At 45.2% G+C, this 23,926-nt stretch overlaps 1 protein-coding gene across 5 annotated transcripts in view; it reads right to left on the reverse strand.

Moving 5' to 3' along the window:
• The window catches only part of PREX1 (phosphatidylinositol-3,4,5-trisphosphate dependent Rac exchange factor 1), a 253,178-nt gene that overhangs the window by 181,010 nt on the left and 48,242 nt on the right, over window positions 1-23,926 (reverse strand). The window contains exon 1 of one of the 5 annotated variants that reach the window (XM_077335564.1): window positions 20,789-20,824. The exons of the other annotated variants lie outside the window; for them this stretch is intronic. Coding sequence (XP_077191679.1) covers window positions 20,789-20,809 — 21 coding nt within the window. The 5' untranslated portion in view covers window positions 20,810-20,824. Of the gene's footprint in view, window positions 1-20,788; window positions 20,825-23,926 lie in introns of those variants that run through there. 5 annotated transcript variants of the gene reach the window in all.

The following is a 23,926-nucleotide window of genomic DNA, read 5'->3' on the forward strand; positions in this document are numbered from 1 at the left end:
TTTGTGCAAAGGCAGACAAGAAATGTTAGGGATTTTCCTTCCCCTTCTGCTATTTTCTAATCGGCCTCCCTACCGCCACCCTTTGCTTTGCACTCCCATCCCTTCCTTTATTATTTCCTGAATCCGTTTTGCCCAAGTGCATAAAACTGTATGCCAAAGCCACTTGAAAGGGATTACTCATCTTTGATCGGAATACCCCAGGGCTGGTTAGACAGATTATTTCTGACTTCATTACAATGTCGTTACATTTGGAGGCTGCAAACTGACGGTGGTAGTTTTTCCTTCATTTCCCTCCAGTTAAAATCCACTGACTGTTATTTGTTTCCTTGTACAGCAGCTAATGGATGGTGGTGGAAAGGGCCACTAAGTCACAGCCACTTCTGGTGACCCCAAGAGCTGTTCAGAGGTGATTTGCCACTGACTTCCTCTGAGTCATGACCCAGGTATCCTTGGAGGACTCCCAAATACTGACCAGGTCCAACCCTGCTTAGCTTCCAAAATCTGATGAGATTGGGTGCGCCTGGGCTGTTCACAGTAGCTAACTACCAACATAAATTTGTTTGTATTCAGAATCATAAAATAGCAAACGGTGGAAGAGGCCCTGCTATTATACCCATTTCAGACTTCACATTCTGGGAGATGGTAAAAAGAGAAACATCCATGCATTATTAACAGCACAATCCTCTGTAAATTTACTCCAAAGCAAGCCCTGCTGATTTCAGTGGAACTTGCTTCCAAGTAAAAGTACAAAAGATTTGAGACCTCAGTTGTGACGGGATCTCCAAACCCATTTGGGATTTTCTGATTTAGGCTCTACAATCCCCTGGACCATCATTGATGTTTTAGGGTTTTGTTGCATGACATTTCTGGCTCTTGCCTTCTGTTTGACTTTGCATGGACTGTTTTACAGACTATCGGCGATGACGGAGCTGTATCAGCCAACAGTGCATTTCCCTGGGCAAATCTTAGCCACAATTCAGACCGTAGCCATGGTAAGAGAAGAAGTTATGTTACACAGACACACACAAACACAAATATACATTTTTCCCCTGGCTTCTAATAGTCCTTCTCAGTCCTTTTCTTTGCCTTGTAAGAAAAACATAACACACACCTCATCATAGCAAACTTGTATGTTTCCCAAAACAGAGAAAAACAAGAACTCCAGCAGATCATTTTGGGATCAGGAAAGAGGACTAAGAAGGAGAATTATACCCCCACCCCCAGCCACACGTGCACACAGTTCCACTCTGAATCAGGGCCTTGCACTACAGCTATTTGCCAAAATGCTAAAGAGCCTGTCTGCCAGGGTCCTCTTGCCTGCTAGATCGATATGGGAAGCCCTGTGAGTCTCTAGCAGTAGAAAAAAGCAAGAGTCCAGGAGCAACTTTAACAAATATTTGTGGAAGAAAATTTGAAGCCAATAATATTGCCAACAAAAGTGCATTTAGTCAAGGCTATGGTATTCCCAGTTGCAATGTATGGCTGTGAAAGTTGGACCGTAAGGAAGGCCGAGCGTCAAAGAATTGAGGCTTTTGAACTCTGGTGCTGGAGAAGACTCTTGCGAGTCCCTTGGACTGCAAGGCGAACAAACCGGTCAGTCCTAGAGGAGATCAGCCCTGACTGCTCCTTAGAAGGCCAGATCCTGAAGATGAAACTCAAATACTTTGGCCACCTCATGAGAAGGAAGGACTCCCTGGAGAAGAGCCTAATGCTGGGAGCTCTTGAGGGCAAAAGAAGAAGGGAATGACAGAGAATGAGGTGGCTGGATGGAGTCCCTGAAGCAGTAGGTGCAAACTTAAATGGACTCCGGGGAATGGTAGAGGACAGGAAGGCCTGGAGGATCATTGTCCATGGGGTCGTGATGCGTCAGACATGACTTCGCAACTAACAACAATAACAACAATAATGGACTCAAATTTTGTTGTGCTACTTCAGGCCAACACAGCTACCCGCTTTTAAAAAATCAGTGTAACGGGATGAGTTTGCATTTCCCCCATTTTGTGTATGGCTTTTAGAACTTCCCCCAAAAGAAAGCTAAGCAGCCCACAAACATTATAAATAAACCCTGTTCCACAGCTGATAGTTGACATTCAGCACTTGCAAGGAAAAAACAAAAACCGCTGATTGGCTTCTGTGCTGGCTCCGCAGACAAGAGACTTGGCAGGCCCCACACATTCCTGGATCAAACGCAAATCCCACCCTGGGTCATCATTACCAATCCACATGAATGACCCGAGGGACCACAAGGGCTACTAGGCTCTCCCCTCCCCCAGTTTACTCCCTCAAGTCTCCCAAGTCCTAAAATCATTGAATTTTTCAAAAGGACAAACATTCTGGCCTTGGGGAGTGGAGCTCTTCAATGTGAGAGTTCTGTACAACCTCAGTACTTAGTTGTGCTTTAAAGAAAGAAGCACAGAAAAATCAAGTGGGGACTGCGATCAAGGAGGAACAATAATGAAGAGTTATTTTTATACCCTGCTTTTCACTATACAAAGGAGTCTCAAAGCAGCTTATAATTGCCTTCCTTTCCTCTTCCACCACATATACTCTTGTAAGGTAGGTGGGGCTGAGAGAGCTCTGAGAGAACTGTGACTGGCCCAAGGTCACCCAGCTGGCTGCACGTGGAGGAGGAGTGGGGAATCAAACCCAGCTCTCCAGCCTAGAAACCACTGCTCTTAACCACTGGACCAAGCTGACACTCTAATATAGATGAAGCACTTCAAATTCCCACTGATTTCACTGCAAGAATTAAGCATGCACACAGCGGTTTTCAGTCAAAGCCAATGAAGCAATTCCACCAACCAGGGCCCAGAGACCCCTCTCACCACCAACTATGTCTCGCAGACGAGCGTGTCAAGCCACAACGCTGGAATAATATAAAATCATGAGTTGTAAAGTTATGATGTTATAATCAAATGTTAAATATTCTATTGTTATGAGCCCTACTGTTAAAATATAAGATGTTCACAATTATTATATGTTCTCAATGATGAACACTCTTTGTATTATACCATGAATTCACTGTAAACTGCCCTGAGCCGCAGGGGAGGACGGTGAATGAATGAATGAATGAATGAATGAATGAATGAATGAATGAATGAATGAATGAATGAATGAATGAATGAATGAATGAATGAATGAATGAATGAATGAATGAATGAATGAATGAATGAATGTCCTCCAAAGGAGCTTTGCTCTCACTGGATCATTCCAGTGACCATCCAGCACATGAGCCTGAAGGGTCAAAAACCAAGTATATGGAAAGAGCAAAGATGACCTCACTAACAAGGACTGAACACCATCACCTCATCAAAATTGGGTACAGAATTGAAATGGGACTCTGTGGCCCAGTTCAGACATTTACCAAGCTGGTGATGTGCTTCACAAAGTTGAGCATGTTCCCCTCTTCCCCACCACATGCACATAGCCTCTGACTATAAATATCATGTGGGCTATATGCAGAAAGGACCAATTTGTGTGATTCTTCCCCCACAAAAAAGGGAGAAAAGGTAACGGCACATGGCTTTTGTATAACACAGTCACCTCGCTGACTGTACATGACATACAAATGTCATGCAACCAGACTTGAACTGCATGTTAGTGTGGAGTTCTAAGCACAGCAAAACAAAAGCACTAGAAGCAGGGGGTGGAATAATATAATACGACAACTTCACAATCAGAGTCCTTTTACTGAAATCCAAAGGGAAACTTCCTTTTATAAATCAGTCAGGATCAGGAGGTGAAAGGAGTGGGGCTGCAGCTTAGAGCAGTACTGGGGTTCCAAGGAGAAGTATTTCAATCAAAGCAAATTGCACAGGCCTTCAGCCAAGGGATACGCCATTTCCAGCAAAGCAAGAATGCCAGAGCATATTTCCGAATCCTACAATGTGGCCCTTGATTGCTACGGAGCAAACATCTCAGTGAGTTAAAACTCTGCATACATTCGAGAGGCATGGGAAGACTTTCAGCTCAGTGAAACAGACAAATGCCTAAGTGCCTCTGAGCACAGGATTTGTAACTTGTATTGCAAGTAACCTAAGGGGAAAAGCATCCCAGAAACACATCCCCTCACTATATGGAGGAGAATGACCTGTGAAGTTAGCAAACACGCCAATTACTAGCCTGTTGACAGAGCCAGGGTGGCAACATGTTTAGAGCAAAGGTCTCCACCTATGTCAGAATTCCAAAGGTGCCCCTAGGCTCAAATAGGTTGAATACCCCTGCCTTACAGCACTGGATGAGGATCTGGCCCCACCGCGTTTTGAATCTCTGGCCTGCCACGGACCATTTATGCACTGGGAACTTCATTGCTCCAGCTCCTGTGCAGGAGCACAAATCGAGGGCAGATGAGACACACCAGGCAAAATGCTCCCCCACGTGGGTGCAGTAAGAGGTGGGGCAACCTGCCACGACTAAAACTCCAGCCTGCAGCCCGGCATGAAACCTCCAGTGCATAAACAGTCACGGAGGCTTGCTGGGTAGCCTTGGGTGAGTCATTCTCTCTGCCTAACCACCCTGTTGCCAAGTACAAAACAGACTTGGGGAGAATGATGCTACAAGCTGCTCTGAGTTCCCATCAGGGAGGAATACAGGATTGTTGTTGTTATGTGCGAAGTCGTGTCCGACCCATCGCGACCCCATGGACAATGATCCTCCAGGCCTTCCTGTCCTCTACCATTCCCCGGAGTCCATTTAAGTTTGCACCTACTGCTTCAGTGACTCCATCCAGCCACCTCATTCTCTGTCGTCCCCTTCTTCTTTTGCCCTCGATCGCTCCCAGCATTAGGCTCTTCTCCAGGGAGTCCTTCCTTCTCATGAGGTGGCCAAAGTATTTGAGTTTCATCTTCAGGATCTGGCCTTCTAAAGAGCAGTCAGGGTTGATCTCCTCTAGGACTGACCGGTTTGTTCGCCTTGCAGTCCAAGGGACTCGCAAGAGTCTTCTCCAGCACCAGAGTTCAAAAGCCTCAATTCTTTGACGCTCGGCCTTCCTTATGGTCCAACTTTCGCAGCCATACATTGCAACTGGGAATACCATAGCCTTGACTAAACGCACTTTTGTTGGCAGGGTGATGTCTCTGCTTTTTAGGATGCTGTCTAGATTTGCCATAGCTTTCCTCCCCAGGAGCGTCTTTTAATTTCTTTGCTGCAGTCTCCATCTGCAGTGATCTTGGAGCCCAGGAAAATAAAATCTGTCACTATCTCCATTTCTTCCCCATCTATTTGCCAGGAATTGAGAGGGCCGGATGCCATGATCTTTGTTTTCTTGATGTTGAGTTTCAAGCCAACTTTTGCACTCTCCTCCTTCACCCGCATCAACAGGCTCTTTAGTTCCTCTTCACTTTCTGCCATTAGAGTGGTATCATCTGCATATCTGAGGTTGTTGATATTTCTCCCTGCAATCTTGATCCCAATTTGTGACTCCTCTAATCCCGCATTTCTCATGATGTGCTCTGCATATAAGTTAAATAGGCAAGGCGACAGTATACAGCCTTGCCGAACTCCTTTCTCAATTTTGAACCAGTCAGTGATTCCATGTTCAGTTCTCACTCTTGCTTCTTGGCCTGCATATAAATTTCTCAAGAGACAAATAAGATGCTCTGGTATTCCCATCTCTTTAAGAACTTGCCACAATTTGTTGTGCTCCACACAATCAAAGGCTTTAGCATAGTCAATGAAGCAGAAGTAGACGTTCTTCTGGTACTCCCTAGCTTTCTCCATGATCCAGCGTATGTTGGCAATTTGATCTCTAGTTCCTCTGCCTCTTCGAAATCCTGCCTGTACTTCTGGAAGTTCTCGGTCCACATATTGCTGGAGCCTAGCTTGTAGGATTTTGAGCATAACTTTGCTAGCATGAGAAATTAGTGCAATGGTGCGGTAGTTTGAACATTCTTTGGCATTGCCCTTCTTTGGGATTGGAATGTAAACTGACCTTTTCCAATCCTGTGGCCATTGTTGAGTTTTCCAAATTTGCTGGCATATTGAGTGTAGCACTTTTACTGCATCGTCCTTTAAGATTTTGAATAGTTCAACTGGAATGCTGTCACCACCACTAGCTTTATTGTTGCTCAGACTTCCTAAGGCCCATTTGACTTCACATTCCAGGATGTCTGGCTCCAGGTCAGTAACTACCCCACCGTGGTCATCAGGGATGTTAAGCTCGCTCTTGTATAGTTGTTCTGTATAATTTTGCCACCTTTGTTTAATCTCTTCTGCTTCTGTGAGGTCTCTACCATTTTGGTCCCTTATCATACCCAACTTTGCATGAAACGTTCTCTTCATATCTCCAATTTTCTTGAAAAGATCTCTGGTCCTCCCCATTTTATTGCTTTCTTCTATTTGTTTGCACTGTTCATTTAAGAAGGCATTCTTATCTCTTCTAGCTTTTCTCTGGAATTCTGCATTCATGCATTCAATTGGGTGTATCGGAATACAGGATACAACTACCTTAATTAATAACTCAGGACTAGAAACTTTAGAATCTGCAGCACGAAGACTGCAACCCTATCCAAGCAAGTCCCAAATAAGCACAGACCAGGCTGAAAACTTCTTCCAGTCCAGGAGGCGTAATCTTTCCTAAAAGTAAAAGATTCCCATTTAATTGCCAGGAACACTCTGTAGCTGCCAGGCTGGACAGTTTCTATCGCTTTTCAAGGCAAAAGAGTGTGCGGGCCAGTTCTGAGCTCATATTTCACACCTGGGATGGTTTCTGTTTTTTGAAACACTTCCATGAAAAAGTTAACTTTTCCAGGAACGAGGCAAGGACCTTTGCTTCCAGGAATGTCTCTGGAAAGGTTACGCAGATAATCCATCCTGGTACACCTTTTCCATAAATATAAGCTTAGAGGATCGTTTTACAAAAAGTAATGCATAAGGCTGTACTTCAGCTCCCGTTATAATGGAAGGGAAAAGTTACTCACTCCTGGGGAAGCAAAACAAACTACACTTCGCTCATGGTGACCATAAATTACACGCAGCCGAACCCTGTGCATATTAACTAACAAGCAAGTGCCACCAAGTTCTCTAGGAAGCATGCACAGGATTGCAATTCTGTGCCAACTTTCCCCCCCCTGAAAGGCTTATTCTCAATTAAGGATGTATATATCATTTGCAGTCTTGAGGAAACAGCTTGTTTGGAGCAGTGGGGAAATTTTGCAAAGACCCTCACTGTGGTCGGCCCAACTTTCCTTTTCCAAAAGTGAGCTCCCTGCCCCCAACTTAAAATAAAAACAGCTTTTGCAAGGTTTTAATAGAAGCTGAGGCACCTCTCTGTCACCAAACACAATTCAGAATTTTTTTAAATTTTTAATTACAGGCCAGTTCAGGCAAACACTAAAGCCACATGATCACAAAATTACAAGCCATAAAAGGTTGGGGTGGGAGAAGCAATACTCAGTATCCAATTTCCTGGCTCTTATTTCAGTTGTGAATGAGTTGGGTGTGGACTTCGCCCGTGGCCAAGGAACCTGCTGTGAGATCATGGGAGGCTGGCTGGGTGCCCTTGAGCCAGCTAGACACTGTCAGCCCAACCTACCTCGCAGGGTTGTTGTGAGGGTGACAGAAGAAGGGCTGTTTTTTTTTCCTACCCAAAGGAGTCTCAAAGTGGTTCCCCTTCCTCTCTCCACAACAGTCACCCTGTGAGGTAGGCAAGGCTGAGAGAGCGCTGAGAACTGCGACTGGCCCAAGGTCTCCGAGATGGCTGCAGGTAGAAAATTGGGGAATTAAACCTGACAGCCCAGATCAGAGGCCGCCACACTTAACCACCATACCAAACTGGCTCTTAACCACTACACCAATCTGGAGGGGAGGAGAACAACGAAAGCTGCTTTGGATCCCCATTGGGAGGAAAGGTGGGGTATAAATGGGGTAAATACAACAATTAATTAGCAAGTTCTCTAATTCCTCCTGCTTCCTCCTTTTCTTAATCCCTGGGGCTTTCCGCAGAAAATCTCATTACAATGCACAAGACGCTATGCGAGGTGACAAGACATTTGTTAAGAGCCCAGAAAGCTCTTAATCACCGTAGCCTGGCATAATTAAAAGAACCTTGAAATCAACAGGGGATAATACAGCAGGGGATATAAAGACTGCAGGTAGAAGTACCCAAGGTCTATACATTTCTTAGGAAGGCAAACTGCTCCAGCTGGTTTATTTTCTAGATATTTTGCATCTGGGAGCTCCCCTTTTACACAATTCAGATGTGCTTTGCATGCAAAGAGAGATTCCAGGCAGGCTAGGCCTCTGCTTCCGTACTCTAGATGTGAACTGGCACAGACTGATCGTGCAGGGAGGAGAGAGTCCAAAGCCCTTGCTAGAGAGTTTCCCTTCTGAACAAGGAACTCAGACCCAAATGGCAGGGTTAGCCAAGCACCATCTCACCTTTTTACAAGGCCTTGTAGAATCAGGCTAGAACAAAGTTGGAGTTGAGTGGCACCTTTAAGACCAAGCTTTGGTATGCACGCTAGAAGGTGTAAACAAGAGAGGAGGGAGCAACAGCATATACAGTTCACGAATAAAAAGCATTGCCAATTTTATCAGCCTGTGCCTTTAACAGCACCCCTGAAAAACTTTCCCTGCTGATTTCTGCACAAGAAGCAGAAGATGTGGTTTAGGGGGAAGGGGCTGGCTCTGCTCAGTTTTACTTTTACTTCCCAGTAAGCAGAAAAGGGAGGAAGGCGGCAGGCCAAGGGTGGCCAAACTGGCTCTCTAGATACCCATGGACTACAGTTACCATGAGCTCCTGCCAGCAGTTTTCAAGGCAAGAGATGTTCAGAGGTGGTTTGTTATTGGCTGCCTCTGTGGAGGTAACTCTGGATCTCTCTCCCATCCAAGTACTAAGAAGGGCTGACCCTGCTTAGCTTCAGAAATCTGAAGAGACTGGCTTAGCTTGGCCCATTCAGGTCAATTCTTTGTAGTCCTCTAATTGTACTGGGGGCTATTGGGTGGAACTCTGGGAAAGTTCTCCCTGCACACCAGGAGAGTAGAAGCTGTTCCCTACCATGTTGCTGGTGACAATACTCTGGGGAATAGAGAGACCCAAGCTTTCTTCCCTGCCTTTACTCCCTTGCGAGGTCCGTGGCGAAATTTGGGGAAACCATTTCTGCCCCATCCCGTTGGGAGAAAAGCAATATTGTAAGAACTCATTTATGCATTTAGAACTTTTCAATACTTTTAGGGCAAGAGAATAGGCTGCCTAAGGAGGTGGTGAGCTCCCCCTCACTGGCAGTCTTCAAGCAAAGGTTGGATACACACTTTTCTTGGATGCTTTAGGATGCTTAGGGCTGATCCTGTGTTGAGCAGGGGGTTGGACTAGATGGCCTGTATGGCCCCTTCCAACTCTATGATTCTATGAGATAGAATTAAATCAAAGCACACACAACTATTTCCTTTCCAAGGAATTGTGTAAAATCTTGCCTTCGGGGGTTTTTCTTAGATGCACACACAGGAGGGGGGAAGCTGTTATAAATATACTAATTGATGACTGGATATCAAAATAAGCCTTCTGGGTAAATGTGCCCAGGAGAGCTGGCCTGCAGTTCCCTTGAAAGCGGAGGTTTCGATGGATATATAATGGCGAAGAAGCTTTGAACTGATGCACTAATGACTGAGGTCCTTACAAGGAGCCAGCACAGCTGCCCTTGAGAAGGGCTCTCAGGTCTCTGCCAGCTAGGAGCAGCCTGACATAATGAAGCTAGTCTTGGATGCAATTTGTAAACGCAGAGGCCTGTACAATGAGCGGGCAAGGGGAGACCAGCAAGTGGCTCTCTTGCCAGGGAGAGGAAGAGGAAGAAGAGTTGGTTCTTATATGTCGCATTTCTCTACCCGAAGGAGGCTCAAAGCGGCTTACAATCCCCTTCCCTTTCCTCTCCCCACAACAGACACCCTGTGAGAGAAATGAGGCTGAGAGAGCCCTGATATCAATGCTCCATCAGACCAGCTTTATCAGCCCCCATGGTGAGCCCAAGGTCACCCAGCTGGCTGCATGTGGAGGAAGAGTGGGGAATCGAACCCGGCTCGCCAGATTAGAAGTCCGCACTCCCAACCACTACACCGAACTAGCTCTCTGTCCCAAAAGATCCATGACAAGATATTTAATTCACTTCTGCTACATCTCCACCCTTTCTCCCCAGCTGGAACCCAAAGACACTTCTCTTTGTCTCCACTTTACACTCACAAACCACCCTGTGAGGTAGGTGTGACTGCAGGTGAGCAAATAGCCCACAGCCACTTGGCGAGTTCCCAAGGGGGATTCCACCCTTGGTCTCCCAGATTCTCACCTGGCCCTTGAACCGCTGCACTTCCTTCCTCTTTCATGGGATATGAGCAAGCGACACATCTGAGCCACCTCTGCAGCTCTTCCACAGGGTGCAATGAAGGGGGAGTGACATTTCAGATGGTGCCCAGCTGTCAAGTCCACCAAAGCAGGGCTTCTTAGAGCTCTGCAGTCCCCTTCCTCTGATCACGGCTCCTGCTTTACCATAGTCATTGTTAAAAGCTGTAAGGGTTTCTCTTATGAAGCTTAGGAGTATTTTATTTTGCACAGGATTGCTGTAAGTTAAATCTGAGAAATAGGTGCTGCTGGTGTTTCTACCTGCCCACGAATTCTGAAGCCATTCAGGGAACAACCTGCTGTTCCTTATGCTGCAGAGACTCAATTTCAACTGTTGATTCCAAGAACATTGTGACATTCCGTTAACCTGAAGAACAAAGGTGGGTAACCCTGTTGGTCTGATATAAGCTTCCGTGTGTATGCACACTTGGTGTCGTGGTTAGGAGTGAGGACTTCTAATCTGGCATGCCGCCTTCGATTCTGCACTCCCCAACATGCAGCCAGCTGGGTGACCTTGGGCTCTCCACAGCACTGATAAAGCTGTTTGAACCGAACAGTAATATCAGGTCTCTCTCAGCCTCACCCACCTCACAGGGTGTCTGTTGTGGGGAGAGGAAAGGGAAGGGGATTGTAAGCCGCTTTGAGCCTCCTTCGGGTAGAGAAAAGCAGCATATAAGAGCGAACTCTTCTTCTTCTTCAGATACATGGAAATAGAATTTACCAGTCCACACGTACAGCTAGAGGGTAAGCAGCAAATTAGCATGCAACATAATGAAAATGTTTATTAGATTCAAGGACCAAACAGGGATAACAAGCTTAGTATATGTGGTTGACATTTGTTTGAGTTTAATTTGGGGGGAGGGGGTGGACCACAGTGAAAGAAATATAAATATAACCTATCTGTATGGACTGGTAACTTCCATTTTAACGTATCTGGAGAAGTGTGTGTATGCTCTCAAAAAAGTTATACGAGGCTTGACAGCTCTGGAAGGGTTTCCCAAATGGGTCAGAGTTAATGAATGTTTTAAATATTTTTTACATTTGCTTCGTGGGCGATATAACCATACTCTGCACGATCGTGCAACTTCTGGGGTTTCACAAAGCCTGATGATTTCCCAATGGTAAAAAAGTTGAGAAAGGCTGGCTTTGAATAAAAACTTTGTGGGTCTTAAAGGTGTCACTGAACTCAAACTTTGTTCTAAAGAACAAAGGCAGCCTTTGCTTTTCAGTTCAACAAAATAAACAAATATAATAGACGGCCACATGGATGCAGATGAAACCTGGCCAGTATTTCTCAGTGGGAGACTCGAAGTCCACCGTCCGTGGAATCTGTGGACTGGAATTACTTAAAACCAGGGCATTTCTGCAGCACAACTGTTAATTATTATGGCTTCCCACAAAAGAATCTTGAATGTGTCCTATTTTCATCTGTGAAATGCTGGAGGCTACGGCTGGCTAGCTGAATGGGTAAATATCCTGTCTCCTGCCCCGCTGGGATTCAGAAATTCTAGTCTGTCCACAATCCACCCTCCTGCTCTAACCAGCTCAAAACCAGCCCCCATCCTGACAGAGGAAATCATGTTGGTGACCCACATGAAAAGATGTTGTGTATCTGCAGAGTTGGCATTATAGCCAAATCTTTAAATTAATGCTATACCACTTTGCAAAGGGAAGGGGGGGGGAGGAAAAAATGGTTTCTGGCTTCAGCATACGTATCGGTAATTAAGTCCCCTAGTGCAGCAGAGCTAGAAACGGCAAGGAGCTTTTAACGCTCTACAACAAATGCAATTTAAAAACTATTATCTCATTTTCAAGACACAAGGTAATCACAAATCATGAGGAGTGCCGTATGGGCATGCGACCGTTCGTTTGGCTGCTCTGAGCCACATCACCTTCCATGGACAGAGTTCTTCAGGATCAGCCTCCCAAACGAAATTCCAAACAGTTGGAATTTCTGGAGGCCAAATTATCCTTTGTCCCCATGCTGGCAGGCGCTCATGGGAATTGTAGTCCATGGACATCTGGAGGGCCGCAGTTTGACTACCCCTGGTTTATACTTTTGCTTTTCTGATGAAATCCCCTTTCCACAGAGTCCCACGCTGAAGCACTTCTACCTTCTGCCATCCCCTCTGAGCTTGTAGCCCCCTCCCGCCCTAGCATGAGGCTAGAAGTGGCCTACCTTACAGGCTTGCTGTCAAGATTATAGTGAAAGTGGGCACGAAGCAATTTCAACCCCAAAAGCAGATGAAATAGCATCAGGTGGGTTGGTCAGGTGTTGGTCAGAAGCAGCAGAACTAAGTTTGATTTCAGGAGCACCTTTAAAGACCAACAGAGTCTTAGTCAAGGTATTCAAGCTTCCGTGTGCAAGGACAGTATGCTTTTGCATGCAAGCAAGGTATGCAAAGTATGCTTGCACACGAAATGCTTACACCTTACATCTTGGCCAGGGGTAGTCAAACTGTGGCCCTCCAGATGTCCATGCAAATGCTGGCAGGGGCTCATGGGAATTGTAGTCTATGGACATCTGGGGGGGCCACAGTTTGACTACCCCTGATCTTGGCAAACAGCAATTAAGGTCAGCATTTACAACTGGGATTTTTAAAAAATGTGTCTAAATGCATGTTAATGGGATAAAGCCAACTGGAGCTGCGTGAAAACATCAGCATTTGCTCGACCCAGCGTACACAAAGGCATGAAGACAGTGAAACAACAACAAATCAGTGCAATCCAGAGGACTTCATTCCCTTTCCCTGGGAATGATTCTGCAACACTTTGAATGCTGCCATGCCCCTAATTTAAGGTTCCCTCTCCTGGCATCGGAACCTCCTTCTATTTATGACAGAGCTTTTGATGTGGCCTTAAATATATGCATGTGTTTCCAATGCACAGGCACATTTTAGGACAGTGCAAACCGCTGCATCTGCTTCGGCAATCAGACCGCTTTACTCTGCTTGACATGTTTACGTAAGGAATAAGGGGGAAAGGTAACTGACACCAACCAGCGACAGATGCAGGGACCCTTCCACGGTTATGGATTTATTAAGCTTTAAGTAACAGAACCCATTTCCATGTCAGAAAGTATACTAAGCAAGAAAAATGCATCACTGACTTTTCAATGTCCCTGTACAAAAGCTCTCTTTTGCTTACATTTGAATCTGATTTACAGATGAAAGACCTGAAAAATATAGTGTGAAAACAGGATCGCTACATCCAGGATGGGAAAGGGCTGAAGATGGGGGGGGGGGTTTACCTGGGAAGGATGGGGTTGGGGGAGAGGTGGGACCTCAGGAAGGTATATTGCCACAGAGTCTATGCTCCAAAGCAGCCATTTTCTCCAGGGGAACTGACCTTTGTTGTTTGAAAATCAGTTTTCATTTCAGGAGATCTCAAAGTTCCACCTGATGGTTGGCAACCCTTGTGGAAAATAAGGTTCATGGAGGTTAGGACCACCAATGGCTACTAGCCACGATGAATGAGAAACACTCCATCCTCAGAGGCAGCAAATCCCTGAATACCAGCCCCAGGGCAGAGGTTCAGGAAGGATGTTAGCTTCTGGGCTGTTTTTGTTCACTGCATGACCACTGTGTGATACAAGGTGGAAGATGAAATGGACCTCTGGTCTGACCCAGGAGGACTCTTCTGCATAGCCAGCTCACACGATTTCTTTTTACAGTGTCACCACAAATGTAGACAAGAACACTGGGAATTTCACAAAACAGTAACGCTCTGAACGCCACCTCATTTCTTCACCTTTCTCTCCCCGACTCATTCCCATCAAGGATTTTATGCATTTCATTAGCAGCTTCACAGGAAGGCTTAATTGCTTATCTTTCATTCATCATGGTCCCGAAAAAAACTGAGATGTTACTAAGCATTGCAACCTTCTAATCTAATGAGATTCAAATGTACATATTTCACAGATGATCTCAGGGAAAAACTGCAATTGCCTTTTTTTTTCTTGACTACTAAAATGCAACCTGATTGTAATAATTCTCTTTAACCTGGCGCCTTTTCCCCTGGGTGACTGCAAATCAACAGTGTAAAAAAAATAGCATTAAAAAGTAACAACATGGTGGCTTAAAAAAATGAGAAGTTTGACCCAAAAAATAGCTAGAATGTTAATAGTCTTTATAATCATGCATAAAAATCACAATAAAAGAACAATAATGTGTTTTTTAAAAACACACAACAAAAAAACAGATTATTTGGCTGGTCCTGGAGACCAAAGCTACAATCTATAACCCACTTACCCCAAAGCAGCACCACTGCCTTTCAAAGACTAATTCTAAAGTTCACGGATTTACAAATTACACTATTGGCACTCTGGCTCTTTAATGGGACTCTAAAATCTCGGAAAAACTAGTGCTCACTTTCCAGACTCTTCCATAACCACAACTCAGTTCCTATAAAAGTGCTATTAATTTCAAGGAGGGAAAAGTCCCTGGAGTATTTATTTATTTATTTATTTATCATACTTCTATACCGCCCTCCCCGGAGGCTCAGGGCGGTTTACATTATAACAGAGAACCATACATAAAACAGTCTGTAGAACATGTACATCAATAACCAACAATTGCAACCAAACACAACACAGTATAACAATAAACAATCATAATACAAACAGGTCCAAAGCTTGTTGATGGGATTCTGAGGGGGGTGGCTTATTGATTTAATTCTGAGGGGGGGTGGGGGGGAGCAGGGGCCCTTGGTCGCTGTAGATTACATCTGGTCTCGGCCAAATGCCTGGTGGAGGAGCTCCTTTTTGAAGGCCCTGCGGAACTGTTTAAGCTCCGTCAGGGCCCTGATCTCCTCTGGGAGCTCGTTCCACCAGGTAGGGGCCAGAACAGAATGCTCTGGCCCTGGTCGAGACCAGACGGACTTCTTTAGGGCCATGGATCCTTAGCTGATTGGAGGCAGTAGAGCGTAAAGCTCTTTTGGGGGCATAGGCGGGGAGGCGGTCCCTCAGGTACACTGGGCCCTGACCGCGTATGGCCTTGAAGGTAATTACCAGGACCTTTAGTCTGATCCGGAATTCAACTGGTAGCCATTGCAGCTGATGGAGAATAGGCCGGATATGGGACCTCCACGGTGTTGCCGTGAGGATCCTGGCTGCTGCATTTTGAACTAGTTGTAGTTTCCGGGTCAGGGCTAAGGGCAGGCCTGCGTAGAGCGAGTTACAAAAGTCCAGTCTAGAGGTGACCGTCGCATGGATCACTGTGGCTAGGTGTTCCGGGGCCAGGTAGGGCGCTAGTAGTTTGGCTTGGCGGAGATGGTAGAATGCCAGCCGCGCTACCTTTGTGATCTGGGTCTCCATTGTGAGGGAGACGTCCAGAATCACGCCTAGGTTCCTGGCAGAGTGAGCCGTAGAGAGCTGCACGCCATCCAGGGTAGGCAGGCGCGCTTCCTCGCATGGGCCCTTCCTACCTAGCCACAGGACCTCCGTCTTTGAAGGATTGAGCTTCAGACGACTCTGCTTGAGCCATCTCGTCACTGCTTCCAGGCAGCTGGCTAATGCTTCTGGGGGAGAGTCAGGGCGGCCATCCATCAGGAGGAAGAGCTGGGTGTCATCTGCATATTGATGGCAACCCAGCCCAAACATCCGTACCAGCTGTGCGAGAGGGCGCATGAAGATGTTGAATAGGATAGGAGAGAGGACCGCTCCTTGTGGGACTCCACAATGGAGTCCCAGAATGGAGCACAAAACCTTCAGTGTGATAAACGGTGTTGGATAAGGGAAGAAGAACTACATTTTTAGAACCCCACGTCAGTACTCAAAGAAGTCCCAAAGCGTCTTATGACCACCTTTCCCTTCATCTTCCCCTTGTACTAATACATCTGTGGATGGATGGATGGATGGGTGGGTGGGTGGGTGGGTGGGTGGGTGGGGTGGGGTGGGGTGGGGTGGGATGGATGGATGGATGGCGGGCAAACAAACACAAGCATACAATGGGAAAGTTATGACCTGCTGAGTCCATGTCTATGGTCCTCTTTGCAATGCCTTCTCCATTTATTCAGGAGGCTACGTCTGCGGGCTACAGAGGAAATGTACATATCTTAATGTTTTACAGTAAGTCTTTTGCTTGCTATATGCCCTACAAACGGCAGTCCTTGAGAAAATGTTGCAGTCATAACAGCTTTCATGTCCTGGTTTCAGTGATCCAAAGTGTCAACATAATCCTGTTTGAAGAGCATTCCACTTTCCCACAAGCAGTGCAAACAATTGTCATTTTTTGAATTAGCTGAAAATTCTACCAGAGATCCCCTTGCTCCTCAAAGAACAGTGATTCCTGGGACCTCATGGGAAGAAACTTCAACAGTTAAGATTTTTCAATTGCAGTGCAAACTGGATCTTCAGATCTAGGTCAGCTCCTTTGCCTATATTGTTATGGTGGAATGAGCTCCTGGAGGAGCTGCAGGCCTGAAAAATGGAGCTCTACTGCCAGGTTTATGGTTGAGGACAGCAAAGTAAGGTAGATCTGATGGGGCCAACAGTGCAAATAGGGCCAGCATTTAGCATTGTCATCCATGTTCCCTCTCCCCACTCCTCTATATAGATTTGGAGGGGGGGTAGTGGGTTGAAGACCGCTATGGTTCTCAAGAGTCTGTTTTATTGTATGTATGTCTGAAATTGTTTTAATGGGGTTTTTACTGTGTTTTTATATGGACAGATTGTAACCCGCCATGAGCCAATTTGGGAGTGGTGGGTAATAAGTCTAAATAATAAATAAATATATTCACACATCAGTATCATCTCCAAAGAGTATCCAGAGATCATGTTAAGCAAGGGTCAAGCAGCCATCAAAAACAGTAACTTTATATTTAAGCCAGATTGTGTCTAATATTGACTCGTTTTAGGCTTTAGCCTGAAATACACTAAACTTATGAGAGAAATCCTTACAGCTTTTGTTTGCAGAAATGTTAACAGGTGCTGTTCTAAAGAAGATGAAAAAAACCCAAGAGCAGTGGAGAGAGGAAGGGGACTTCAGAACTCTTAAAAGGTGCTGTTTTGCTGGACAGGACAGCTGGCCAGTATCTGAAATGTCACTCCTCCTTCGTTCCACCATATGGCTTCTGGCTTGGGACAGCCGCAAAGGTGGCGCAGATATATGTCATTTCCAGCTGTTAACATGCAATCCATCTTTCCAGAACTGCTCCTTGTTCCCACCCTTCTCTGGCAGAACATGCTGGACATCCAAAATGGCCATTGCCAAGTGAATTGTTGAAAATTCATGCTGGTGTCTTTTTCAGCCCTCTTTTCAGAAATTAAACTTTTAAAAATGCTTATTCAATAATTAAAGGCAAATGTTCAGAGAAAACCAGGATATGTTTTAAAATGAACTTTAAATCAATGTTTTTTTTCCAGCATTAAAGCTGCTGAGCACAAGCTAGGAACACACAGCGATGCAATAAGCAGCCTCTACACACAGAAAATAATTCTGCTCCGTTTTTGAGCAACTAATTGCGTCTCATACACAGCTGCAATGCAATTACCCTGCAACAGTAACATGCAGAAATGCAATGGGCAGCCTCTTGGGGGGCGGGAGGGGACGACCCAATTCTGTTGTGCCTCTGCATGAGCAATAACAAATTTGTGTCCAACAAAAATATGGAACAGAATTACCCATCTCAGCAGAGGCTAACCAGAAAGAGGCAAGGTAGGGAATCCCACAGCCAGGCAACAAACAGCCACCTCTATAAGCAGACGCTCTGAGCTGACAGGAAATGCCACTTAGTTAATGAACGCATTTCTCAGGGCATAGTAGCAGCTTTTCGCAGCACGCTACTGCGCTTACACATACAGTTCGAGGAGTTACTACTTTAAGATCTGGAGGGAATGTGAGGGCGGGGGAGTAACGCATGTCACTCGACAACAGTTGTTCAGTCGTCTGTCAAAGCTGTGCAAAATAATTGCTACTCCCAACAGCCTCTGCCAGCGGAGGTAACGCTTGACATCATCAGGGCCTCAGGTGACAGTGGCCCTGCCAAATCTGGGACTCGTAAAAATATGCCATCGAGGCTCCTCTGGAGCAACTGGGACTGGGGGCCCCGGACTGAGCTGTGCAAAACAGCAGCACAACCATCAGGTGCACAGAGTGCACAATTGTCTATTTCTCTAAAATGACAGAGACCGGAAAAGGTAAAAAGCGCCTTGAGTTCTGCAGAGGAGAAAGGCGACTAACAAATGTCTTAAATAAATAAAGCGATCACATCATTTCCACTGAGGCTTCAAGTCAGAATCAAGTCAGGTCTACCTCAGACCTAGAACCACCCAAATAGCTATTGCTAGAAGAGCTCAGAGAGCCCAGGTTCGAAATCCCAATGTGCCTTGGAAGTTCTTTGGGTGACCCAGGGCCAGTTAACAGCCTTCCCCATCACACAGGTCCATTGTTGTGAGGAGAGGAGAACAATGTTGTAAGCTACTTTGGCTCCCTACTGGGGAAGAAAGTGGGATATAAATATCTAAAGACACAAAGTGGGGGGACTGAAACTATTTTAAAAAATGCAGACCTGGCTTGAATACAATCAGTTGCCTTTGATTGAAGCAGATCCCAGTCCATCAAGGCCAGTCCTATCTACTCAGACTGGCAGAAGCTCTCTGGGGTTTTGGGCAGAGGTCTTCTGCATCACCTCCCTGCCCCTTTCCAATTGGAGATGTCTGCAGGCCAAGCAGATGCTCTGTCACTGAGCGAGAGCCCCTCAGCTTAATAAATCGAGCAGGAAATACAAGAAAAACTAAGGAGGAAGATTCTCTGTACAGGAACGGATTGTGAGCTCTACATTTAGGAAAGAGAAGTCCAGTTCCCTTCTGGATCTGCTCTGGATCTTATAGAACTAGCTAGACTATGGAGGTTCTGGAAATTTTTCATAAATCCAATGACCTGTAAAGCAGATTTGCAAAATGCCCTTGTATGTTTCCTTATGGATTTTGTTGAATCTCATCTCCCCATCACGATTGCCAAAAAATCCTATACCTTTTTCCATCAGCAAGCTTCCTTTGCACTGAGCTTTGGAAGGAGAGGCTAGTAATACTTTGGTCTGCACTAAACAGGATTCCTGGATTGCAGTAGATTCTTGGAAGGTTTGTAATGGCTTTGTGGCAGCTTGGCACCAGAGTGGTGAATGTCAAAAGGCACAGGAGCTGACCTTGGAAGCAGCCTCTGAGAAATACATGCATAAGACTGCATTGTAACACAATAAAATCAGAGTCCAGTGGCACCTTTAAGACCAACAAAGATTTATTCAAGGCATGAGCTTTCGAGTGTAAGCACTCTTCCTCAGACGGCACTCGAAAGCTTTCACCTTGAATAAATCTCTGTTGGTCTTAAAGGTGCTACTGGACTCTGATTTTATTGTGCTATTTCTGACCAACACGGCCACTCATTTGAATCTATTGTAACACAAGGTTCATTATCCCAAAGCTGTATCCCTATATTGAATCATTACCTATCCCAATTATAACGCAAAATATAAAAGCATCACATTTTCAAATTGTTTCTTCAATAGAGAGAGATGGAGGAGAAACTATGTGATAATGGGTATCTATTAATAAGGCACTCCTAATCTTCTGTTGCCCTGACCTAAATAGCTCAGGCTAGCCCAATTTCATCAGAACTGAAGCAAGGTCACCCCTGGATAATACTTGGATGGAAAGAATGATAGAATGATAGAGTTGGAAGGGACCTCCTGGGTCATCTAGTCCAACCCCCTGCACTATGCAGGGCACTCACAACCCTATCACTCATCCACTGTCACCTGCCACCCCCTTGAACCACCAAGACCACCAAGAAATTCTGGGTTGCTACACAGAGGCAAACCATCTCGGTCTCTTGCCTTGAATACCCCACAGGGCCACAATAAGTCGCCTGCAACTTGACAACAATTTAAAAAACAACATTTTGTTAGTTCTTTAAGGAAAAAAATTTGTTTAAAAAAGATGTTCTTTTAATACACTTTTCTAGCCATCTGGAGCGTTTGCTTGAATGATGGAAAGTAAACTAAAAAAAATTAAGAGCAGATTGCACCTTTTGTCTTCATCATACAGTTAGTAACACTGACAGCCACCCATTTACACATCACAAACTCAAGAGACAATAGTTAGCAGGCAGCTAAGAGGCAATGACAATAGTTAGCAGGCAGCTAAGAGGCAATGGTAATGACTAATCTACATGAGGCGGCCACAACAAAGAAGGTCTACTGATAAGGCAGCAACTTCCTACATTTCTTCTTAGGGATGAGAAGGACATGGACAGTTTCTCAAAACGCACAAGATGAAGAAAATTCCCTTGGTTTCAGAGAAAACTTAGCCGCCTGCTAATCTTAGCTGCTAATCTTGGAAGGTTCACTGTCTCCCAAGAGCAGCATTCTGGAAGGTCCTGGGGGCTGCTATATAAGAAAGGAGGGAGAAAGCTTTGAAATCCTTCAGTCTACAGAAAGTTTAGTTGGGATCCAAGCCAAAAGTACCTTAAGAAAGACGTCGAGCATTTAAGAGCCAGTTTGGTGTAGTGGCTAAGAGCAGTGGCCTCTAATTTTGAGAACCAGGTCTGATTCCCCACTCCTCCACATGCATCCAGCTGGGTGACCTTGGGTCAGTCACGGTTCTCTCTCAAAAGGTCTCTCAGCTTCATTTACCTCCCAGGGTGCCTGTTGTGGGGAGAGGAAGGATAGGCAATTGTATGCCACTTGAGACTCCTTTGGGTGGTAAAAACTGAGGTACAAAACAAAACTACTCTTCTTCTATAAACACTGCATTGGCTCATTTTCAGATCAATTTTTTACAAAAATGCAATTCACAATTGTCAGATGGTACAAAGTTCTCCCAGCTGTAAGTACACATGCACAATCTGTTCATGCATCTTTAATAATTCTCAGTCAGGCAATCAATTCCCAGTTCTTTGAAAACCTGGCTAAACAACGCAGTTTCTCTAAAAATAACGTTTGGCTGCAATATCAAACATTGGGCATTTGAGTACAAGTAAAATATAATGATTTGTTCTCCCCGGCCAGACATGAACTTTTCCTGCTGGTACTGTCATTGTATAATGTGGTTTATGAATAAGTCCTTCCTACTCTCCGTCAGTGCAAACCAGAGTTTGTTATTACGTTGGAACTGGCAAACTATGGCTTGCCCTTCCCTTCCCCACCAGATTTGCAAACCAACTTCAAAAAGCAGTTTATAATCATAATTTGGGAAGGAAGTACAAAGCAGTTTTCCAATTTGGAGATGTAGCTTCCACTAACACAGACGTTTTACACAACAGAAGTTTGGCTTCTACTAAACATGAAATCACTAAGTAACTGAGTTAGGGTGAGAAATGATGAAGGAATCTATCATTGTATGAGAGCTAGATTCTATTCCTTGTTTTGGTAAATGCATTTTTCCTCTGCTTCAGCACCATTTCTGTAAAAGGGAACTCATAATGTCCAGATTTGCTCTGAGGAAGACATGATGTAAGCAACCATCTTCAGCAAGCTGGTCAGATAGACCAGAAGGTTGTTCCCCAACGCTAAATAAATAAATAAATTGGGTCAACCACCCAAGAGAGAATGTTACGTGTCCTTTACATATTACTAACATTATATTACAGTCGCATTGTCCTAAATACAATAAAATAAAAAGCAGAGGGGATTGTAAGGAATGTGGATATAAGAGCTGAATTAGGTTAGCATGCATAGTGAGATTAAAAAAAACTATGTCCTTGTTGAGTCCAGAGTATGCCATTGTTTTGAGTGTTGTAATAACTTGCATTTCTAGTCTGCTCTTGAAGTTCCTTTGCAATCAAACAGCTACTTTGAGGTCCCTTATTGAATGTCCTGGAAGTGTTCCCCTACAGGTTTTTCAGTCCTGTGGTTTTTGATATCAGACTTGTGTCCATTAATTCTTTGGCCGAGGCTTTGACCATGTTTGTTAGGTTGTGAACATCAGACTCTCTGCAGATCTGGTCAATGGTTATGTTTTGCAAGAGATGTAATAAATCTTGAGATTCTTCTGAGCCCCAATTTTTTTTGGGGGGGGGGGGCAGAAGCGGGTTGTCAGGGCTCTGAAACAGCATGACCTTTCAGCCCAGAGAATCACAAATCGTTTATGCCAATTTCCCTCCAAGGCGACCAAGAATAAGCATATCTGTTCCAACCACCAGTAGTGAGGGTAAGCAGAGCTTAAATACAATGTCTGAGAATATTTCTTCCTCTCCCCCCCCCTCCCACCCTCAATAGAAGTTACTAGGGGCGCTTACTGTGTTGAGCCAATTGTGACTAAGGGAGAGAGCCTGAACTTTCACCCTTTGACCTAACTCAAAATACAAAGCTAAAGGAGGCTTGAAGCAAGCCAGATAAGTAAGAAGACTGATTATTTACAAGTGTCTCCTCTATACGCCTCCCCCCGCCCCCCAAAAAATACCTGGAGTAGAAGTGAAGAATAACCCACTGCACATTGTGCACAGAATTTTCAATAACACAAAAAAAGGAACCCGCGGAGGCTATCTAGGCAAAAGATCAAGCAAAATCTAAGCTGCAAACAAGGCCTTTCCAAGCCAAACAACCATCAGACTTCATAGTGAGGCTCTGGGAGTTTGGCCTGGGGACGCAACACCCATCCCCCGCCCTCTCTTTGACTGCCGGCTTGGGAGCGAGAAACCAAATAAAGCATTCCTTTGTGCCACTATCCAGCGGGGGAATGACAAAGGACCTCTGCCGTGGCAACATTTCTGAATGACAGAGGCTCCCCTTCCTCCCCCCACCCTTTGTCCTGCCCTACCCTCCCCCCCCACACACACACACACCATCAACAACAGCAGCAAATCCCAGGAAACTGAATGTTGATTCATGACTTTGGCTCCAACTGTTCCCCCAGTTTTTTGCCTGCATCCTCTCTGCCACTGAGCCGGGGACAATATCTCCTTTTACCCCTTTGCTTGTCTGCCACTTCCACATTTAATTGCGAATTCATGGGTATTAACTGGCCGGCATAGCTACACTCCGCAATCTTCATTTGATGGTTGCCTCCCCCTGCAAGAGGGGAACAGCTCTTCCTCTGTTTCTTTCTTCTTTCGGTGTTTCCCCCCTTACAACCTCCCATTCCAGCACACTTTTCCCCCCTCCCCTTTCCTCGCTTCCTTCCCCCCCCCTACACACACCTCCCTTATTAATCTTGTTAAAGCAAATCTGCCACTTGCTGAAAACTCAGAGCTCTGAGAAAATGAGCCATTTGTTACACTGGAGGGATGTGTGAAGCCCACAATGCACTAGAATTCTCCTTGAGATGTTCTCCTTCCTGGGTAAACGCTGGGCAAACACTGCCTAGCATCTGCTGTTATGTCTGAACAGGAGTTCAGCCGTTCAAAGGGGAGTTTGGCCACTGCAAAGGAATTGCAGGTGAGGAGAGGCTTCTAAGCCCCTCAGGAAGGTTGTCTGCAAAAAGCCACAAACAAGAGGCAAACTAAACTTTAATGGGCTGCTTCTCGAATTACAGTTTCATGAGGCAGATGTTGGCTCACGAGACATTTCCACCTCCGAAAATAAATGCAGACACACTGTCACACACATGCAACAAGTCCAATGTACAGCCCTGGGGACCAACCCAGTGGTTGTCAACCTTCCTGC

The sequence above is a fragment of the Paroedura picta genome, chromosome 4, assembly GCF_049243985.1.
Source record: "Paroedura picta isolate Pp20150507F chromosome 4, Ppicta_v3.0, whole genome shotgun sequence".
Classification (NCBI taxonomy): domain Eukaryota; kingdom Metazoa; phylum Chordata; class Lepidosauria; order Squamata; family Gekkonidae; genus Paroedura; species Paroedura picta.